This window comes from Alternaria burnsii (genome assembly GCF_013036055.1).
Source record: "Alternaria burnsii strain CBS107.38 chromosome Unknown 705, whole genome shotgun sequence".
Classification (NCBI taxonomy): domain Eukaryota; kingdom Fungi; phylum Ascomycota; class Dothideomycetes; order Pleosporales; family Pleosporaceae; genus Alternaria; species Alternaria burnsii.
In genome coordinates this window covers 999,135-1,016,514 of record NW_024066107.1, presented here as the reverse complement: position 1 = coordinate 1,016,514, position 17,380 = coordinate 999,135, and the positions used below count along the sequence as shown (strand labels likewise).

The following is a 17,380-nucleotide window of genomic DNA, read 5'->3' as shown; positions in this document are numbered from 1 at the left end:
TTCGGAGATACCACGCGTTCGACCAGAGCGTTTGCTACATTTCCTTTGTTGATACCTTTCTATTCTTCTTCTTTCCGGTGCGACGACGATACCCATTATACTATTACCACTTTCACCTTTCCAGCGGCTAAGATTGCAAAGCAACGATCTATTACGAACACATAGCGAGATACACACACGCAACTACGAGGGAGGAGCGTTGAACCTGTAATTTCTTTCTACATACAACAAGGATGGCAGCTCTGTCCACTACGGTGTACATGCCCATTATCCTTTGCGAGCCTAATCAAACCTTTTCGCTCTGAAGCTGTCGTCACCTGCGATCTCTCGACTTCTCTTCCCTGTACAATTTTCTTGCGCTCCACGTTCTTACCCTGGCCGACCGAAGCTGCGCCGTTGACCGCGGACACCCCCACTGACGTTGTGACATAGCGATGATCGTTACATTCCCCGTCCGCCGCCAAAGTTAGAAACCTTTTTTCCGACCGACCCCATCGCGGCAGATTGCTCCTTGCCTGCCCCATCGAATAATATTTCAGTATCTTGGCGCGCACAAGCATTTAACACGCTATCGTCTCCGGAGATTACGCGCGAAGCGTTCGCACCAGGGGTTCAGCAGCAACGAGCGGCTTGCACCAGCGTCAATCAATACACGTTCGCGAATGGGTTATGCGACAACTATCGTCGGTCTCGCTTTTCCAAACACTAAATTCAACATTGTTGACACCGTGTTTGGTACACCTGTCAGCGTTTGGGCGGGGACCCCTGACACGCGAGTAATTGAGGGGGCTGGCGGGAAGTGTGGGTATGGTAGCCGATTCCGATGGCACATGGATCCGACCCAAAGGATTGTCTGCCCGAGACTTGATGTCATACTGCAGGAAAAGGCTCACGAATCACGACCATGGTACACCTACAGGAGACCGATAAGTCAGACCGAGGGAGCAGGGTCGGAAGATGCGTTGGCGATGAAAAAGGACGCGTCGAATGAGAAAGGACCGATCAGATCTGGTCTACTACTGCCTCATTCGAAGTCGCATATTATGAAACGCCAATCCATCTTACGGATTGTGGCTTGAACGAATAGTCTACGGGATGTGCAGCACCAAGCAAGCGCTCATGCAAGTGTGGTGTGATATTACAAGGAAATCGCACATTTGAGAGCATCTTCGGAGGCGAATGGACTCTCAAACCGAGACTATGCATAAGGAGAGGATTCCGGTAATGCCGTCGCTCATATTGTGCTCGAACAGGAGGGCAGCGACGGAAAGCTAGCCGACATACTCCAGCATGTTCGCTCGGAATACTTTCGCCACCTCTTGTGTCGAAGCAGAACGCCTCGCGGACCCCGAAGAGTGTTCCTTTCAATGGAAACACGGAACAAACGTACGACATGAACGGGAACCTACTATACGACTATCCGGGCTATCGGCCACTTACTACGCTGGAATGAGGCGTTCTAATCATAGTGATTTTGTAAGGCCATTTCACAAAAGCGTTGTGCGACAACCAATGAGCATGTAGGATCTACACAGAGATCGACATCTTGTGTACTCAAGCGAGCCGGCAGGTGGCGAGTGGTGTGGCTGGACCCTGGCCTTCGCCACGAACTGCGGGAGCGCTGGCGTGTGCCACATGGCGTAGAACGCCCCGGTAGGTGACGCAGATGTCATGCGGACATTGACGAACTGTGACTCACGGCTTGCGGAGGATTTCTTCTCCCTATCGCAAGGGAGTTGTCCGTCACTCCACCGTGGAGCAGCTTGACGTAAGTGTACCGAGACGTCACCCGAAGAGGTCTGCACCGCCACAGATAGGTGTTACGTATCCCTCGCAACTGTGTTGATCACTTCACATGCCAGAATGCCTCACTTCTAACCAGCACAATTCCATTTCCAGAAAATTCGGCGACACATCAATTGTTCTCGCATTTTAGATTGTTGGTACCCCGCTTCTACCGTAGGGTAAGAATATCAGCCGTAGTTTGCAGATCCTAGCCCATGATGGGCACTTATGTCTCTTTGCTTAATCTGACTTCGCAGCGCGGACACCAGACGGAACATCTCCGACGACTCAGAAGAAACAGCAAATTGCGCACAGCCACAATGCTGAAACGGCGATGGAATGGTGCTCTAGATGGGCCTATTCCAGCATCCAGTCTTCGCACTGGATGCATTACGGTAAATTCCACCTGGGCATCAAGCAGGCTAGGATGATTGTCATTGCTGTTACGTGAGGTTATGTATTGCGATTTGTGGTACTCCGAGCTGAGGTCTGAGAAGTAGCCTAGCTTCGTAAGACGGATACACTTGAGCATTTTTGGAAGGTATCATTTGATTCTCGTAGACGGCTAAAAGACGATGGTGTAGGTTTGGTACACATCAACAAACTAAAGCGTCGGAAAGACTACCGATCCCAGATCCAAATCCCGCATCACCCCAACATCCCCCCCACCGTACCATATCTTTCACCAAACCCGGCCGTATTATCGGACCGCAAACAATGCAAATCTGAAATAAAAGCCCCGTGTATTGCGACATGATATGTGATTCTGTTATGCATGATGAAGTCACCAGATTGGGATCGGATTCTGCGCAGGAAAAGAAAAGTGGAATCAGCAATTTCAGCACCCCTGTTCGCTACTCGTTCATGAGGTGTGCACGTGTATACCGGGCATTTTCGTGATATCCACCTGTCAACGCAAATTACCGCGGATATCAAAGACCGAGAAAAGCCTCGGTTCTTGCTGTCAGAACGCATGTATGAACTGTTGCTCCATGATGACTTCATACATGCGGTCAGAAACCGCTCTCACTGATCATCCGGCATGTGTTTCAAGTTTGACAGACCAAGCGTGCACTTGCTGGAGATCCAGCACAATTCAGCGGTGTCCCCACAGCTCGCTTCCCGCAGCCCGGTACCTGTAAGCAGCCCAAGCAGTCAGCACTTGAGCAGCTTCAGATCTCCCACCCGTCGCGCTGCACTGGCAAGGCTACGCGCGCAATCGCGATCGCATCCTCCGGCAGAAATGGCTGCACCTAATATCCCTCGAATGAAGAGGTTGCGATTGGGATCGTGGGTCATCTCGTTTACGACTGACAACGAATCAGTGGACTGGAGAGAGCTGTCATGCGCCATCAGCCGCTGACGCACCTGGAATACTGCCGGTTGGGCGGATTGAAAGCGCGATTCTGTGAAGTCTGAGTGTACCTACAGGAGCCACGTTGATGCGTCTGCATTAGTACGACGTGCATCTTACGATCTTACAGTGCGTCTTGCAAGGGTATGCTCAAGGTAGTCACCTGCACGGTACTTGTTTTGACGGCGCCTCAGGGTGTGTCCCCATCCGGCAGTCCATTTCGGATCTTTGGGACACATACGGTACTATTCTCATGCATCGGATTGCTTTTTCCAAGGTTCTTTCTTGGATGTCCGACGACGAACATGGGGGGCTGGTTGTTGAGCATCGTATCTTTCTGCTTTTTCTTCAGCTCTGGGCCATGGTGAGCTTCGGCCGGAAGTTGCCTGCTACCCATGTGCTTGTATGAATGCTTTGATCGCTTCGCTGTCAGATTCTGTCGGCGGAAGCGCCAGGACGGGAAGATCCCCATCCTCATATCAGGTCGTGTTATTGTACATGGTAACGTTGCCATTGAAATCCTTCACCCCCGCGCACGTGCACTCCCAATACCGCCTCTGCGATAAGACCTCTTTTTGTACTTCTTTTCCGATGTCCCAAAATCCCCCATATCTCTCTTCGGAGCAGTGGCTCCGATACTCGGGTCATTAGTTCATTTGGGATACTGTACTGACGAAAGAGGATCGGAGGCGCTGGGGAAAAGCCGGGTTATCCTGACCCAAAACCTGGATTGTGGATGATGTGTTGCGCGGGATGCAGTGTGGGCCGGAGGCATGCGTGCATGTGTGGAGCGCGGAACCAAGGTATTGATAGTTCCGAAAAGGAAACGTACGATGTCGGTTTAGATACTAAACACGAATGCACCGCCACATGTCGATATTCTTTATAGACAAGGGGGAAAAGGGATGAGTACACGATAGGAACTTCGGCAAGGCTTTGGGTGATGTATGCTTGTGGATGCCATTCCCCTCGTAACGAGGTCAGATCTGTCTAACGAGTTTGTGGCGGTCGATTGGCTCTCGTAGTGCGGCAACCTCGCAACAGAGGGTCAGGTAACTTTACACCAGCAATTTCAGTCATCCAACTCTCTTCCAAAGTCAATCAGTCTAAGCTTCCTCGCATCTTTCGGGTGGAACTGCGCAATCTTTGCTCTGACCAAGAACCTCGAGGCTGCAGAATCTCTTTGTAGTTGGAAATACGCCTTTCCACCTCCTGGTCCCATCAACGTAGCAAACAGGTTCTCAATCAGCTGTCGCATTTCCGCGTCTGCAGCTTCGGCCTCAGTAAGTGGCTCTTCTTCTTCCTCTTGATCGTCGACAGCAGTCTTCTTGCCCCAAATTTGGTCAATCCTGCGTTGTCGCGTTTTATCTGATGCTGGCTTTTTGGACGACTTTGGGCGTCCTTTCTTCGTGAACCCGGCGGCAAGTGTATCGTCTTCCACATCAAGCATATCACCTACTACAGGTCCGCCCAGCTCTTCTGCTGCAAGCATGCTAGAGAGGTAATCGTTGATGAAGTCGTTCATTGCTCCACCCATGCGCTGCATCTCGTTGTCGTAGCTCTCTTTCTTTGCGCGCTTAGCCGCAATCAATTCTCGCGCAAGCTGAGCGGGTGTCTTCTGTGATCGATCTTCGTGCTGAGAGCGTAGTCTTTCAATGCGGTTCTCCATTGATCGACTCAGAAGTTGGGCGTCATGTAAAAGGGCTTCTTCTTGACGAAGGTTGGGTTCCTGGACGTCCAGTTGGGATTGTGTGCTGGTGATAGCATCCTTGGTTCCTTTAATGTTCTGCTGAATGGTACGCGCTGCTAAGAGTGCAGGTAGAACTGATCCTGGCGCAGGTAGGTATGTTGCGGTTGAATTCAAACGTCGATACGCGTCTTTGACAGCAATGAGTTGCTGCAATTTTTTCCGCGGATCTTCTGATGCGTAAGCCGCACTCTCTATATTAACCTGTGACTGTGATCGTAGCTATCATCTGGTTAGCATGTATCTATGCAGACGCGTCTTGATTGCATTACCTTGTCAAGCGCTGCTTGTTGTTCCTGCACGCGTGCTTGTAGCTCCTTCACCGTCTGCTCTAAACGCGCCTCGGTACTCGACGCGTCAAAGTCGACAACATCATCTTGCAGCCCACGAGCTTCTTCGGAATACTCGCGAATCCTTTTGAGCGTCTCGTTCTGCGGTTGCGCCATGTCTGCAATAGGTTGGCTGCGTGTTGTGGTGCGGTCAACCAGTGTCGCTAACAGACCTGTGGTGCCTGGGGAGGGCAACGTCACCCCTTTCGACTTTGAACTCACTGCAGTTCCCGCTGCACCACGTGGAGATTCACCACTGCTTCACACCTTGCACTGCCTGTGTTTCCAGACAAAGTTGTAGAACTACACGTGACGCGCCAAGACTTAGCGCCGATCTCCCCGCGATAGCTCCCATTTTGCGTTGTTTGCGCTACCTCCTCTCATCCAACCACCTGCTGCTCTCAACCATCGGCAATAGTTCCTTCTCCATCTCCATCGCGACCCCTTCTTCTAACATTGCTTTCTCGTTTGAGAAGGAAAGCACGCAACCTCGAGCTCTCCCATCTGAGACGCCGGACCGTTGCCGAGAAGGTTTGACGAGCGAGCTTTCTTTCCTTGGGCCAGTTTCTTCGTCTGTCGACCTCACCTCGCCCCAAGAAACACACACCCTTTCCGACTCTCCCGCTCCATCACAAGCACCATCATACACGGTTCCTCATTCTCCGAGGCATCCCTTCTCCGACCACTGCACCCTCTGCACGCTCCATACTCCTTCAAGCTCCCGGCGACCTCACAGCCACGCACCTTCACCGCACTGTCGCGACTCCCTCCATCCGCCCTCACAGCACGCTTTCTTTCACGGCCCCAGCTGTACATAAAAGTCGCAATTAGTCGAGATCAATTGAACAAATCTCAACATCCCGTTTGAGCGCGCGTCGACTGTGAAGAGCGTGCATATCCGTTTCAAGATTCAAGACCCACAACTCATACACAGAGATCATGTCTGCATCACCCACCATCGCAGCCTCTTCGGCCAAGCGACCGCTTGAAGAGCCCTCCTCGCCTACCGGTCCCAACGACCAACCCGATGCCAAGCGCCCGGCCCTCGATAAGATGCTCAAGGAGAACGCGCCCAACCCTGACGATATCGATGTTGCCCAACCTGTCAAGGCCGATGATGTTGCCACAGAAGGCATCACGCAAGAGGATGTGAAAGCAGTACCCGAAGTGGCCGAGACTGTGGTTGAAAATGGTGACGAGACTATCCAAACGGATACTGTTGTCCCCGACGCCCCTTCTATTCTTGAAACCCAGCCTATCCAATCCACATCCGGTGCTAATGGTCGGCCTGTGAATCACAACCAGCAGGTGGACGAGACCAACTGGCTACATGTGCGTGCTTGTATTGGCACCAGCGAGGCGGCTACTATCATTGGCAAGGGCGGAGAGAATGTAACTCAGATCCGTCGTCTGTCTGGCGCCAAGTGCACCGTTAGCGACTACTCTCGAGGCGCTGTTGAACGTATCCTTACTGTAAGCGGTCAGGTTGATGCTGTGTCCAAAGCATTCGGCCTCATTGTGCGCACCCTCAACCAGGAGGATCTCGAGACTCCTTCGACATCCACCTCCAAGGCGTACCCTATGCGCCTCCTCATTCCTCACATCCTCATTGGTTCCATTATCGGAAAAGCCGGTGTTCGCATCCGTGAGATTCAAGACGCTTCCAACGCTAAGCTGAACGCATCTGACACTCTCCTACCCAACTCTGGCGAGCGTTCGCTGATCGTCCTGGGTGTTGCTGACGCTGTACACATTGCTGTGTACTATGTTGCTCAGACCCTGGTCGAGCAGCTGACTGAGCGATTCGGCGGTCCCGCTGCGTCCCAATACGCAACCCGCAGCGGCATGGCTGCCAACGTAGTTCCTGGTGGCATGTCTGTTCAGCCATACGTTCCCCAGCCCGCCGGGGGTCAGTACTCTCACCCGCAGAACTTCCGTCGTCAAGAACCACCTCAGCGAACCCCCGCTCATGGAGGATATGGTGCTCCCCACATGCATGGACAGCCTCCTCAACAATCGCCATATGGACATCCCAACATGCCCTATGGAGCTGGTTCGCCTAGCCGCGGTCCCTACGGTGGTCCTGCAGCTCCCACTCCTTACGGTGGTCACCCTGCTGCAGCGCCTGTTGCGCATGGTGGTGCTGCTCCTCATGCAGCGGTCGGTGGCATGCCCGGCCAACCTCTCACTCAGCAGATTTTCATCCCCAACGATATGGTTGGCGCTATCATCGGCAAGGGTGGTGCGAAGATCAATGAGATCCGTCAGCTCAGTGGCAGTGTCATCAAAATCAACGAGCCCACTGACAATAGCAACGAGCGTCTTGTCACCATTACAGGTACACAAGAGTGTAACCAAATGGCACTATACATGCTGTACTCGCGACTTGGTTAGTAGTCTGTCTCAACTTGCAATATCCAAAAGCTAACCTCATGTACAGAATCGGAGAAGCACCGTATCTAGTCGCAGAGTGCTGCAAGCTGACATCACTACCGCGTGGTTTATTGGCGGTCTAACAATGTCGTAGGCATAAGCTTACTGTGTTTTCCGGATGCATGTATACATTGGAGCACGGCGTTATGATGGTATGCTTACTATCTTGATGGTTTCTTGGGCGTGTACTGTACGTACGCTTTCTCCTTTTTCTCACTGCTCTCGGCGAGTAGGAGCATCGCTATGGGAAACTACGCGATTATGGATCTGGGGTGCCTCGTGTCGCCCTACTGGTCTTTCGCTGCTGATCTATCTGATACTCACATACCTGGTAATCTATCAAAAGCTATCTGACTTCATGATTAGTTTTGTACATTGTACCATCGTGAGTCCTATGCTGTTGTCTTGTGTGAGAATGTACCAAGTCTGTTGAGTTTTGCAATACAGTTGCTGTGCGGGTAGACGTCAATATTGATCGATATGAGTTTGTAAGACTCTTGAGTTTATATAGCTGCTGATTGCATTCTAAACCGGGACAACACGTCATAAGAATGCGTACAGGCTCCTTATCTAACTTTGTCTCGACACCGGGTTGATGAGAAGGCATTCTTTCATACCTAGCACAACATCAGGTCTAGCTATCCGTACTAGAACAGCATACAATACCAAACATTGCACAAACGTTCTACAGCATTGGTGAACAGACAATATGATCGCCCTATACATGCATTCATCTTTATCTCAAGCTTCTTGTGATGATTTCTCGAATGCCATTGTCCACGGTACAAACCTATGATCATGCCCCGGAACCTGGTGGGTTGCATCTGCACGTAGCTTTTGCCCTTCTTCTAGTTGGCTGTGTGCACGTCAGGCTAGTTTGTGGTATGTATGGTCAGCATGAGTCTCACATCGATTTTGTACAGGTGTACTCACAGCTAAAGCAGGGTTCGCTTTAACGTTTCGGGAACCAATCACGACCTTCGTCTTTGTGTTTCACGAGGTTGCATCCGATGTCATAGACCAATCTTCGAGAAAGTCAGAATCATCCTCAGACATATCTACAGGATGACCATCAATGTCCATGAACATCTATGGGAGGTATCTTCTTCTTTCTCTTACGCATCTCACGTTCCCAACTGCCATCGTCAGTTTCGTCACTGTCGATTGTGCGCTTCTTGTTTTTCGAAGTCTGAAGTTGGGGATGCTGAGTCGCTAGAGGTTTCGTGTGTGCATACAGTTCCTTATCTGAGTCGGACAGATGAGCGTTCCTTGGGATCAAGGAATTCGTCTCAGCAGACCACTTAGCGTGAGTCTTGTTGTGTTGGTCAGTACGGGGCGATTAGCAATGAGACTGACAGATAGGTTGAGGAGGAAATCCTTGCACAGATTCTCAGTCAATCAGTCTTGAATACCCTCTTTGGCTGCACATTTCGACCATCAAACGACGAGCGGGTCTAGTATTGATAGCACCTTTATAGAATGGACAGATTGCGACTGGCTCTGAAATGGGGTACTCAAATGGAAGACCTTTACATTGATCAGGAATCGTCCCCAGAATAATCTCCTTGGTAGTATGGTCCATGAGCATCGTAGCTAGGACGCAGAGCTCGCAGATGGCAAATGATTAAATTCTGATGGATAGAGCGCCATTCTGCATTACATGAATCAGCGACAAGAACGGATATGGTGACCATGCGAGAACACATACGTAAAGCGTCTCTAGGTATCATGCGAACCTGGCCTGAACTGATCGTATAACGAGATCAGGATTCTTTTGAGTCGTTGATGACCGACATATTGAGCTGATAGGGCGAGAAGTTAATCAAGCAGCGTATGAAGAAACTGGATTTGGCGTGAGAGAGGAGAAGGGTGACTGTGCCGGCTGGCGCCCATGAACAACCTCAGTCTTGCAATGGAGTAACATACCTACAGATGTTTAGCAGCAAATATGGTCATTGAGTCGTCCCAACATGCAAAGATTCGAGAAGAGTGTTGTCCTAGTGTCAACATTATCTGTTGTCATCGCCACGAAACTGTAGTAAGTAAGCCGTGTTAGTGCCGTGAAAACTAAAAACTCAATGTGGTGATAGGACGGCTCGTGTAGGAAGTCCCATACACAAGAGAGGTGCAAAGCGCTTCACTCAATGCGTGCTTGTTGAACTCTTATATGCTTTGTGATGACATTTTACACTTGCTATGCCAACGCGTGAACACCTACCACGCCTATCTATCTTGCAATCAGCGAGCAACTCACACACCCCTTATCGAATGTCACGCCCCTACGCCAAACCGTTGCTACTCTATACAACCCTCGTCGCCTCAATAAGACACTCTACCTAAGTAGTGGCGGGTGCGGGTGCAGTAGCAGGGTCAGTGCCGACAGGCGCAGCTGGTGCAGTACCTGCAGTGCCCTCAGTAGGTGCAGGAAGTGCTGAGTTATCAATCGCGTCGTCGCTCTTCTTGGCCCACTTGGGCTCCTTTGCCCACTGGGGATCCCACCATGGGCCCGCATCGCTCAGTTGGCAACCCTTTTCACACTGGCAGCTTCCACCGAACTCCTTGGGTAGGTTCTCTGCGGGGACCTGTGCCAACAATTCCTTCTGGTATCCGCTGCCGAGAACGTGGATCTTGGCGCTTGTGACGGGGTCGAGGAACTTCTTGACGACGCTGAAGACACCGGAGAAGCCCCAGGGGGCGTTGATGATGTACATCTTGCCCATACGCTCTGGGTAGTAATTCTGGCCAATCTGGGACACAGCACCCAAGTAACCGTACACAGAGGTAGCCTTGCCGATACCAACACCCTTCAGGTCCATGATTGTGCACGAAGTCTCGAGGAGGTAGCCAGACTTGCGGGAGCAGGCAGGGAGACGGGGGTCGGCCATCTTTTCGTATTCGCAGACAAGGTTCTGGATCATACGGTCTTGAGAGGTGATCTTGTTGAGTGCGGTGAGGTCGACGTTGCCGAGCTGCTCGATGTAGACTGGGCGGCCATCCTGGTATCTACGTCAGAGGTTTTTCTTGGGTGAATGTGGGCCCTATCCTGCGCCCAAGTATAGGCCACATACCTTGTCCGTCTTGTGGTAGTACTGGGGGTAATATTTGAAGACTTCGGGTCGCTCCTTGTAGTCGAAGGTGCGGACCAGCTCATCAACACCGCAGCCAGCGTACTCGGCCCTCCACTTCTCGCAGTCAACGAACCTGGTGATGGTCAGCGTGCGTTCTATTCACACCCATGTGCTCTTCTTCTGCGAGGTTTACGTACATTTGCTTGGCAAGCTCAACATTGAACTTTCGCGCGCGGAGGAATCGTAGCTGTGAACTGTTTAGCTTGACATGTTTTCACCGCCTTGGCACCGACGAGCATACCAGAGTCAGAGTGTCGAGGTTCTTGGTGTGGCCAGCCTGCTCCAGCTGGGTCCTCAGCTGGAAGACTTGGGCATCTTGCTCTGGAGTTGTGTGGCCTGGGTGTCCACTTTGGGCGGTGGGAGCAACGGTAGGGTAGTCGTATTGGTCGTACTTGGGGTCGAGCTTCAGCTCGTTGGTGGCAGCGGCAGCCATCTTGTTCAGAATTTAGGAGAAAAGAGGTCACTCCGAGGTTCTAAAGAGTTGGTGGGTAATTGCGTGTTGCGCGGCCTGAGGGAAGTTATCGAGGAGCGCGGACGTCCATGTTGACCAAGTGGGTCCAGTTCGCGGCGGTCAAGCGCCCGTCTAGGACCCTTCCCCTCATCATCATTCGGCCTGCTCCTTGACGGCTCTTCCCAGCGAATTGTCGCCGCCGACACTGCCCCATGACGGCATCTCTGGCTCATAGCGACTGCACACGTTTTACTCGCCCATGTTACACCACACATGCATCGTGACCATGTTGAACGGTAAAACCGTAGCTAGACCTGCTACAAAGCAGTCGACAAGGCCTTTTTGAAACACTACCTAATTGATACATTGCAGAAAAGATGAACGCAAGAAGAACCCACAAGATAGATCAAACAACCCATGCCGGAAAACACCAGCCGCATACAGCCAAACGCTTCGCACATCAAAAAGAGAGTAATGGTCCTTCCATCGTCAGGCTCCCTGCAAACATGTTCCCCACACTGAACAACAAACATGATGTGAGATTCGTGTACTAACCGCTGGCATTGCTCATACCTCCCAAGATGATCAGACCGCGCACCGTCTATCGAGCGATTCACCCGCCGTTGCCAAACCTAAAACTTCCATCATGAAGCCCGCAAAGGACGCGGGCCGACCATAGCAACCGAACACCGAGCAAATGACGCCTGGAAAACGACGGAGATTGCTGCACCACAAGCCTATTGACATGCCCAGAGGCCAAACGACGTCGAGTCGCTCAATTCCTTCGTTCCCGACTTGGGCCAAAGTCGACTTCGGATACCTTCTTCGCCTCTTTCCGGTTCTTGACAATGTACTGCGCGTACAAGGCCACGTGGTCACTAGGGAAGTGGTAGTTGGGGAAACCCGGTACCCGCTGGAGATAGCCCTTGTCAATCTCACCAAGCAGACCAACCACCTGCAGTGTGTTTGTCGAGTACCAAATGTAGTCCAAAACTCCTTGGAAGTGAGGCACGTAGTTGGTGAACGCCAACTCGCCGATGGATGCATAGCTGGACTTGAGGCTGAAGGGATGGGATATGCCGTCTCGTGTGAAATTACCATACTTGCGGTTTCCCAGGTCCACGTGAGCATTCGACACATTGCCGTGCGTGATGAGATCGTAGACACCAGACGATGGCATCGAGTTGAAGTCACCGCATAGCAAGACAGGGATGTCGGAGGGATCCGAGTATTCCTTGGAAGGTCCTGGTTCCTGTGTCGGATCGGGCTCTGCTCCTTCTTCACTATCGCCGTTTGTGAATTGGTACACCACCTTGTTTTTGCAGGCTGGGTGTTTTGTCCATTGAGTTGCAAGTTTCGTGATACCCTCCATCAAAATGGCAACTTGTACAAGCTTGACGTCCTGGAACGCAGGGTTCCAGAAGACGTGCACGTTTCCGACGATGAACCTGGATCCTGTAGCACGGTTTTCAAGGAATGCGACCACTCCAATGTCATCTCGGGGCATGACGCGGTTGAAGATGTCGTGTTCGCCCTTCATGTCTGGGCGGTTGATGGCAGTGTTGGCAAAGTCGATGAGCTGCTTGTCCAGCAAGATATACCTAGGCAAGTCAGCATTAGTCTGCAGATGAAGATGTGCACATCGATCGACTTACTTGCTGTTCTTATAAAAGATAGCACACCCATCGACAAGTTTGGCCTCCCTTTCTGCCATGGTGCGTGCTCTTGATTTCGGCCAGAACACTCCTTTGTAGTCGTTGTGTGCTAGCTCTGCTCGGAAGAACTCGTTGAAACTGTCTTGGTCGATTTCTTGCAAACATACTATATCTGCGTCACGCTCGCGCAACTCAGCAAGAATGAGCTCCCTACGGCTCTCCCATGCCAGCGCTGAGCTCGGCGTGTATCCATACTGTGATTGTGTGCAGTATTTGTCGCACAGAATGTTGTAGCTAAGCGCACTGACAGTCTCTTGGTTTGTATCTTGGATCTCGTCGAGAACGATCCAGTCTCGCTCCGGTGGCGCTTCAGGACCAGGCGCGTTCTCGCGGAAGTGTTTGATGAGTTCCGTGGTGCCTTGTTCCATCATGATCTGTTTCAAGTCGTCCGGAATGGGATTGCCCTCAATACCAAGCATCTCTAGCTGGTATAGTGAGCCCAATTCGTACGGCAAGTTTTCGATGTGATTGTCAAACAGGAGCAGCTGCTTCAGGTTCACTAGCATGCCAATCTCCGGGGGCAGGTATTGCAAATTGTTCAGGGAGAGATCCAGGTGTGTCAAGTTTCGTAGTTGTCCAATCTTCTGGTGCACATACGTGAGCTTGTTCGAGTTGAGGTAGAGCTTGGTTAGGAAGGTGTAATTGAACAAAGCGGGTGTGATGACTTTGAGGTTCTGGCCGCCAAAGTCAAGAATTGTCCATATGTGTTGGTCCTTGGCATCTTGCGCCGGCTGAGCAGCAGGCCTATTGCGCTCTTCTTTGTCTGCCTCTTTTTGCATCCCATTGCTTGTTCCTGCCACAACACTCTTACTAACGCTCGGGTGGATCCTGGCGTGAGAATGAGCCTGCGTCATTTCACGGGCTGTCTGGTACAGCTTCATCTGCTCTTGCCAGTGCTCGGTTGTCGCCTTGTTGAGTCCGCTGTGGACGCTATTGGGTGTACCGTTCTGGAGATGCCCCGGCGTAAAGTGGGGCTGAACATTGGACATGCCCCCACTCGAGATGTTGTGCTGGTGGTTGAACTGGCTGACATGGTTGTTTCCCGTGATGTCATGGTGCTGCTGGTGATGTTGGTGCTGATGTTGGTTGTGCTGGTTGTGTTGGAAAGGCTTCCCCAGATTCATCTGCTGCATGAAATTCTGGTGCCCAGCTCGCCCGTTCATCATAACGTTTTGGCCCTGGTGCCCATGGGCGTTGTTGAACATGCCGAACTGCTGCGGAGAAGACTGGCGCCCAGGGGATCGCGAAGGTGAGGGGGTGTCGGGGTTGGGGAAAGGTATGCGGGCGCTAGATGTGGGTGACCGCACTCGGCTGGGGAGGTTGCGTATATTCTGTGCGTGTTGTGGATAGAAGGTATTGCCGGTTCCCCTGGGGTAGACCGAGTACTCGGCCATCTAAGGGAATCGCGGCGGAGGGAGGACGGATTCCCGCAGGCGGCTTTGCGTATGGAGGGTGAAAGCCGTGGGTTTTCAAGGCGAGCGAGGGCGTCAGGTGGGAGGAAGGGTTCGGGCACGCGATCTTCTTCGTTTTAACATGGGCGCCCGGATGACTCTCCGACATGAGCACGCGCTAACAGACGCGGCACCCGTATGGCATGTATCGACAGCCCGGCGGGTCGCGAGTGAGGGAGATGTTGGAGCGGGGACTCGACAGCGAGCGAGGGGGGCGGCGTCTGGGGGGTCGGGGGCGTGTTGGTAATAAAGGCCTTTGGCACAGGGCTCGTATCGATATCCCGGCGGGCTTGTACTGTTCTGGAGCTGTCAGTTGGTGTAGCGGGGAATCGAAGAGGTTGGACGTGGAGCTTGGAGAGGGCGGCAGAAGCGTGTGGAAGCGGCGCACGTACGGCAGCTGAGGATGTCAAAGGGCGCGCAGGAGGGTAATCAGTCTCAATTGTACCAGACAGACTGTGGGCGGGTCCAACTGCAGCGCTGTGAAGAATAGAGAGCGTAGTGATGCGATACGTGAAGCCCAGTCGAACCTTGTCCGATCCATGGGGAGCGCCGCTTAGCGGGACACGTGACATGGAAGCGTCGATCCACAGCCATGAAACTGCCCATCTGTTCACTCGCGACCTGGCCTGGATCGAGCGCGCTGGAAGGCTAATGGTATACATTGCAGCCTTGAAACAAATGGCAGCATTCGTCATGCGTAAATGCACATTGATTTCCATGAATGCGACTCCAGCAACGACGCATTTCTATGCACTTTTAGCTTGTACCTATTTGCTACCACGCATCAGGTTATGTATCAACAGTCAGCTCACATAGTCCATGATTGTTGGTGACTCCGAGAACCCCTTCCCGGTGGTCCTCGTATCCGTCGTGCACTGCATACACCGTGAGCTTGTTACTGCTAGACTCGGGCTTTCCCCACGCTGGAATATCACCTGCAGGACAGGTTCGGCTGATGCCGCGCTCCTGCAGACGAGCGCCACATCACCAAAAGCTGCTCCTTCGCGGCGGCGCTCGCACAGCCTAGCCATGTTTATTGCCATGGAGAACCTGGGGATTCACACAGCCGCAGCTGCAGTCGTTTGATTGGAGATGTCTCCTCGGCTGGCCTGGCAGCTCCTCACCTGAGCTGCCTCCCACAACCGGAGCTGTGCCGAAGCTACTACATTCACACATACACGGCATGCTGGCTCCATTCTCTGATCTGATCTCTCTCCAGTCGAGCACTGTTCCCGCCATCGCGTCCGCTCCGCCGTTCCGCTCATTAATTGCTGACTCGCCTACACGTGCTTATCAGACGACTAAAGACCGGCCCAATATCGCGCTCCCGCTAAAACAGTGGGGCAAGGGTTGGAGTAGGCTGGATAACCTCGAGCACGCTTCCAGGTCGTCTCCATGGGTGATTGGCAGTTGGCAAGAACACACTGTTGGCGCTCTACGGGAGAACCTTTGTTGCTAATTTGAACCACAGTATCGCTACTACGGCTCCAACGCCGCTAGCAGCCCGCCCATACGCCCCAAGACGGTCGAAGCAAAGCAATGGGATCTGACCACCACAGACGCTCTCGGTAGAACCATATCCGCCTCCTCAGCGTCTGCCTCCTCCGGCCCACGCCTCCACCCAAACAACAACATGGATATAACGCGGGGCTCCATGTCGAGCAGCTCCACCCAAAGCATCAGAGACGACCCTGGCGTCCCCTCCACCGAACCTTTCATATTGCGCCACGGCCGCCGCTACATTCGAAGCGCTCAGGGCTATCCGCTCCCATGCGACCTGCCCGAACTCCACCGCCAGAACCTACAAACCCTCCTTGCGACAGCTGTCTTCGGCAAAGCCTTGGGCTCGACCCCGTCATACCCCCCGAGAAAAGTGTTGGAGATTGCATGTGGCTCGGGATACTGGTCCGCCGTGTGTCATGAATATCTGAGTAGTATGTGTTCCGAAGTCCAGGTAGTTGCGGATTGCGCCCTCTTCCGGGCGCCACGCACAACTTGCACAGTTATCGTTCAGAGCTGACCGTAAGCAGACCTAGGCCACGAAGATGTCTCCTTCACCGGTCTCGATATCGTCAACCTCGCGGGGGACTTACAGCGCCAGGGCATCGATTGGAAGTTTGTGCAGCATGATCTGCGCAAGTTGCCCATGCCATTCGACGATGAGGAATTCGACATCGTCGTCATGAAGGACCTGAGTATGGTGATACCCTTGGGAGTACCGTCGCAGAGAATACTCGATGAGTGTACGCGGGTCCTGAAGTCCAAGGGCACGTTGGAGATATGGGAGACGGACCACATTATCCGATCGATCCAGCCACATCCTCCTCCTCCGCCAGGCAAAGACCCTGAAGAGTACGCTGTTGCCGAGTCGACTGGCACGTTCCTGATCTCGCATACAACGCCCTTTACCGATGTGCAGAACAAGTACCTCCAAGACTCCAACTCTTGGATTCAAGAAGCGCTGGACCGGCGCAAGCTCTCGCCAACCCCTTGTTCCCGTATAGCGCAGATCATCCTCCAGGAGACGGATACCCTGTGCGACATGAATAGCCGCAGGGTAGCAATCCCTCTTGGTGAACCACGGTGGGAGCGCGAGGCTGCGGGCGAGACGATGAAGCGGCGTGGAAGCGAGGCTGGAAAGCTCAAGAAGGGAAGCGCGATGCTGGAGAGCTCCATTTTGACCAAGGAACAAGCGGCTCTGAGACACACCGCATTGCTTGTCGTCATACAACTGATCGAGAGTCTGGAGCCTCTACTCAAAGAAGTTAGCGGAAAGAACCAGGAGGAATGGCAGCGTTATTGGAACTCGATGATCAACGATCTGCTTGAGCAGAAAGGTGCCTCGAGTGGTGAGTGTCTGGAAGTAGGCATCTGGTGGTGCAAGAAGGTGTAAAGTTCGAAGAGCGGGCGTACCTTGTCTTTTCTGTGATATCCCGGTCTTCGCAAGGCCACACCGTCGGCAAAGCGTTGGGTATTCTTTTTTGGGG

General features: G+C 52.6%; 7 protein-coding genes across 7 annotated transcripts; 3 read left to right on the top strand and 4 right to left on the bottom strand.

The window, feature by feature from the left end:
- Positions 1-830: 830 nt before the first annotated feature.
- Positions 831-1,079, top strand: GT037_000376 (uncharacterized protein; the record flags this gene model as incomplete). The annotated part of the gene is made up of 1 exon (XM_038925423.1): positions 831-1,079. The coding sequence occupies one exon, from the start codon at positions 831-833 to the stop codon at positions 1,077-1,079; it is 249 nt and encodes an 82-aa protein (XP_038791279.1).
- A 3,132-nt stretch (positions 1,080-4,211) lies between these two features.
- GT037_000375 (uncharacterized protein) lies at positions 4,212-5,332 on the bottom strand (the record flags this gene model as incomplete). The annotated part of the gene is made up of 2 exons (XM_038925422.1): positions 4,212-5,108; positions 5,159-5,332. The coding sequence occupies 2 exons, from the start codon at positions 5,330-5,332 to the stop codon at positions 4,212-4,214; spliced, it is 1,071 nt and encodes a 356-aa protein (XP_038791278.1).
- Positions 5,333-6,154: 822 nt separating this feature from the next.
- Positions 6,155-7,678, top strand: GT037_000374 (uncharacterized protein; the record flags this gene model as incomplete). Its single annotated transcript, XM_038925421.1, has 2 exons — positions 6,155-7,604; positions 7,656-7,678. The coding sequence occupies 2 exons, from the start codon at positions 6,155-6,157 to the stop codon at positions 7,676-7,678; spliced, it is 1,473 nt and encodes a 490-aa protein (XP_038791277.1).
- A 131-nt stretch (positions 7,679-7,809) lies between these two features.
- Positions 7,810-9,449, bottom strand: GT037_000373 (uncharacterized protein; the record flags this gene model as incomplete). Its single annotated transcript, XM_038925420.1, has 3 exons — positions 7,810-7,899; positions 8,459-8,504; positions 9,385-9,449. Coding segments are annotated over 3 exons (201 nt in total), but the record flags the coding sequence as incomplete, so codon positions are not given.
- A 535-nt stretch (positions 9,450-9,984) lies between these two features.
- Positions 9,985-11,209, bottom strand: GT037_000372 (sec14 cytosolic factor; the record flags this gene model as incomplete). Its single annotated transcript, XM_038925419.1, has 4 exons — positions 9,985-10,644; positions 10,717-10,849; positions 10,914-10,963; positions 11,018-11,209. 4 exons carry the CDS (start codon positions 11,207-11,209, stop codon positions 9,985-9,987), a joined length of 1,035 nt encoding a protein of 344 aa, XP_038791275.1.
- Positions 11,210-12,002: 793 nt separating this feature from the next.
- On the bottom strand, positions 12,003-14,336 carry GT037_000371 (glucose-repressible alcohol dehydrogenase-like protein transcriptional effector; the record flags this gene model as incomplete). Its single annotated transcript, XM_038925418.1, has 2 exons — positions 12,003-12,828; positions 12,883-14,336. The coding sequence occupies 2 exons, from the start codon at positions 14,334-14,336 to the stop codon at positions 12,003-12,005; spliced, it is 2,280 nt and encodes a 759-aa protein (XP_038791274.1).
- Positions 14,337-15,576: 1,240 nt separating this feature from the next.
- GT037_000370 (uncharacterized protein) lies at positions 15,577-17,286 on the top strand (the record flags this gene model as incomplete). Its single annotated transcript, XM_038925417.1, has 3 exons — positions 15,577-15,792; positions 15,865-16,327; positions 16,424-17,286. 3 exons carry the CDS (start codon positions 15,577-15,579, stop codon positions 17,284-17,286), a joined length of 1,542 nt encoding a protein of 513 aa, XP_038791273.1.
- Positions 17,287-17,380: the final 94 nt, after the last annotated feature.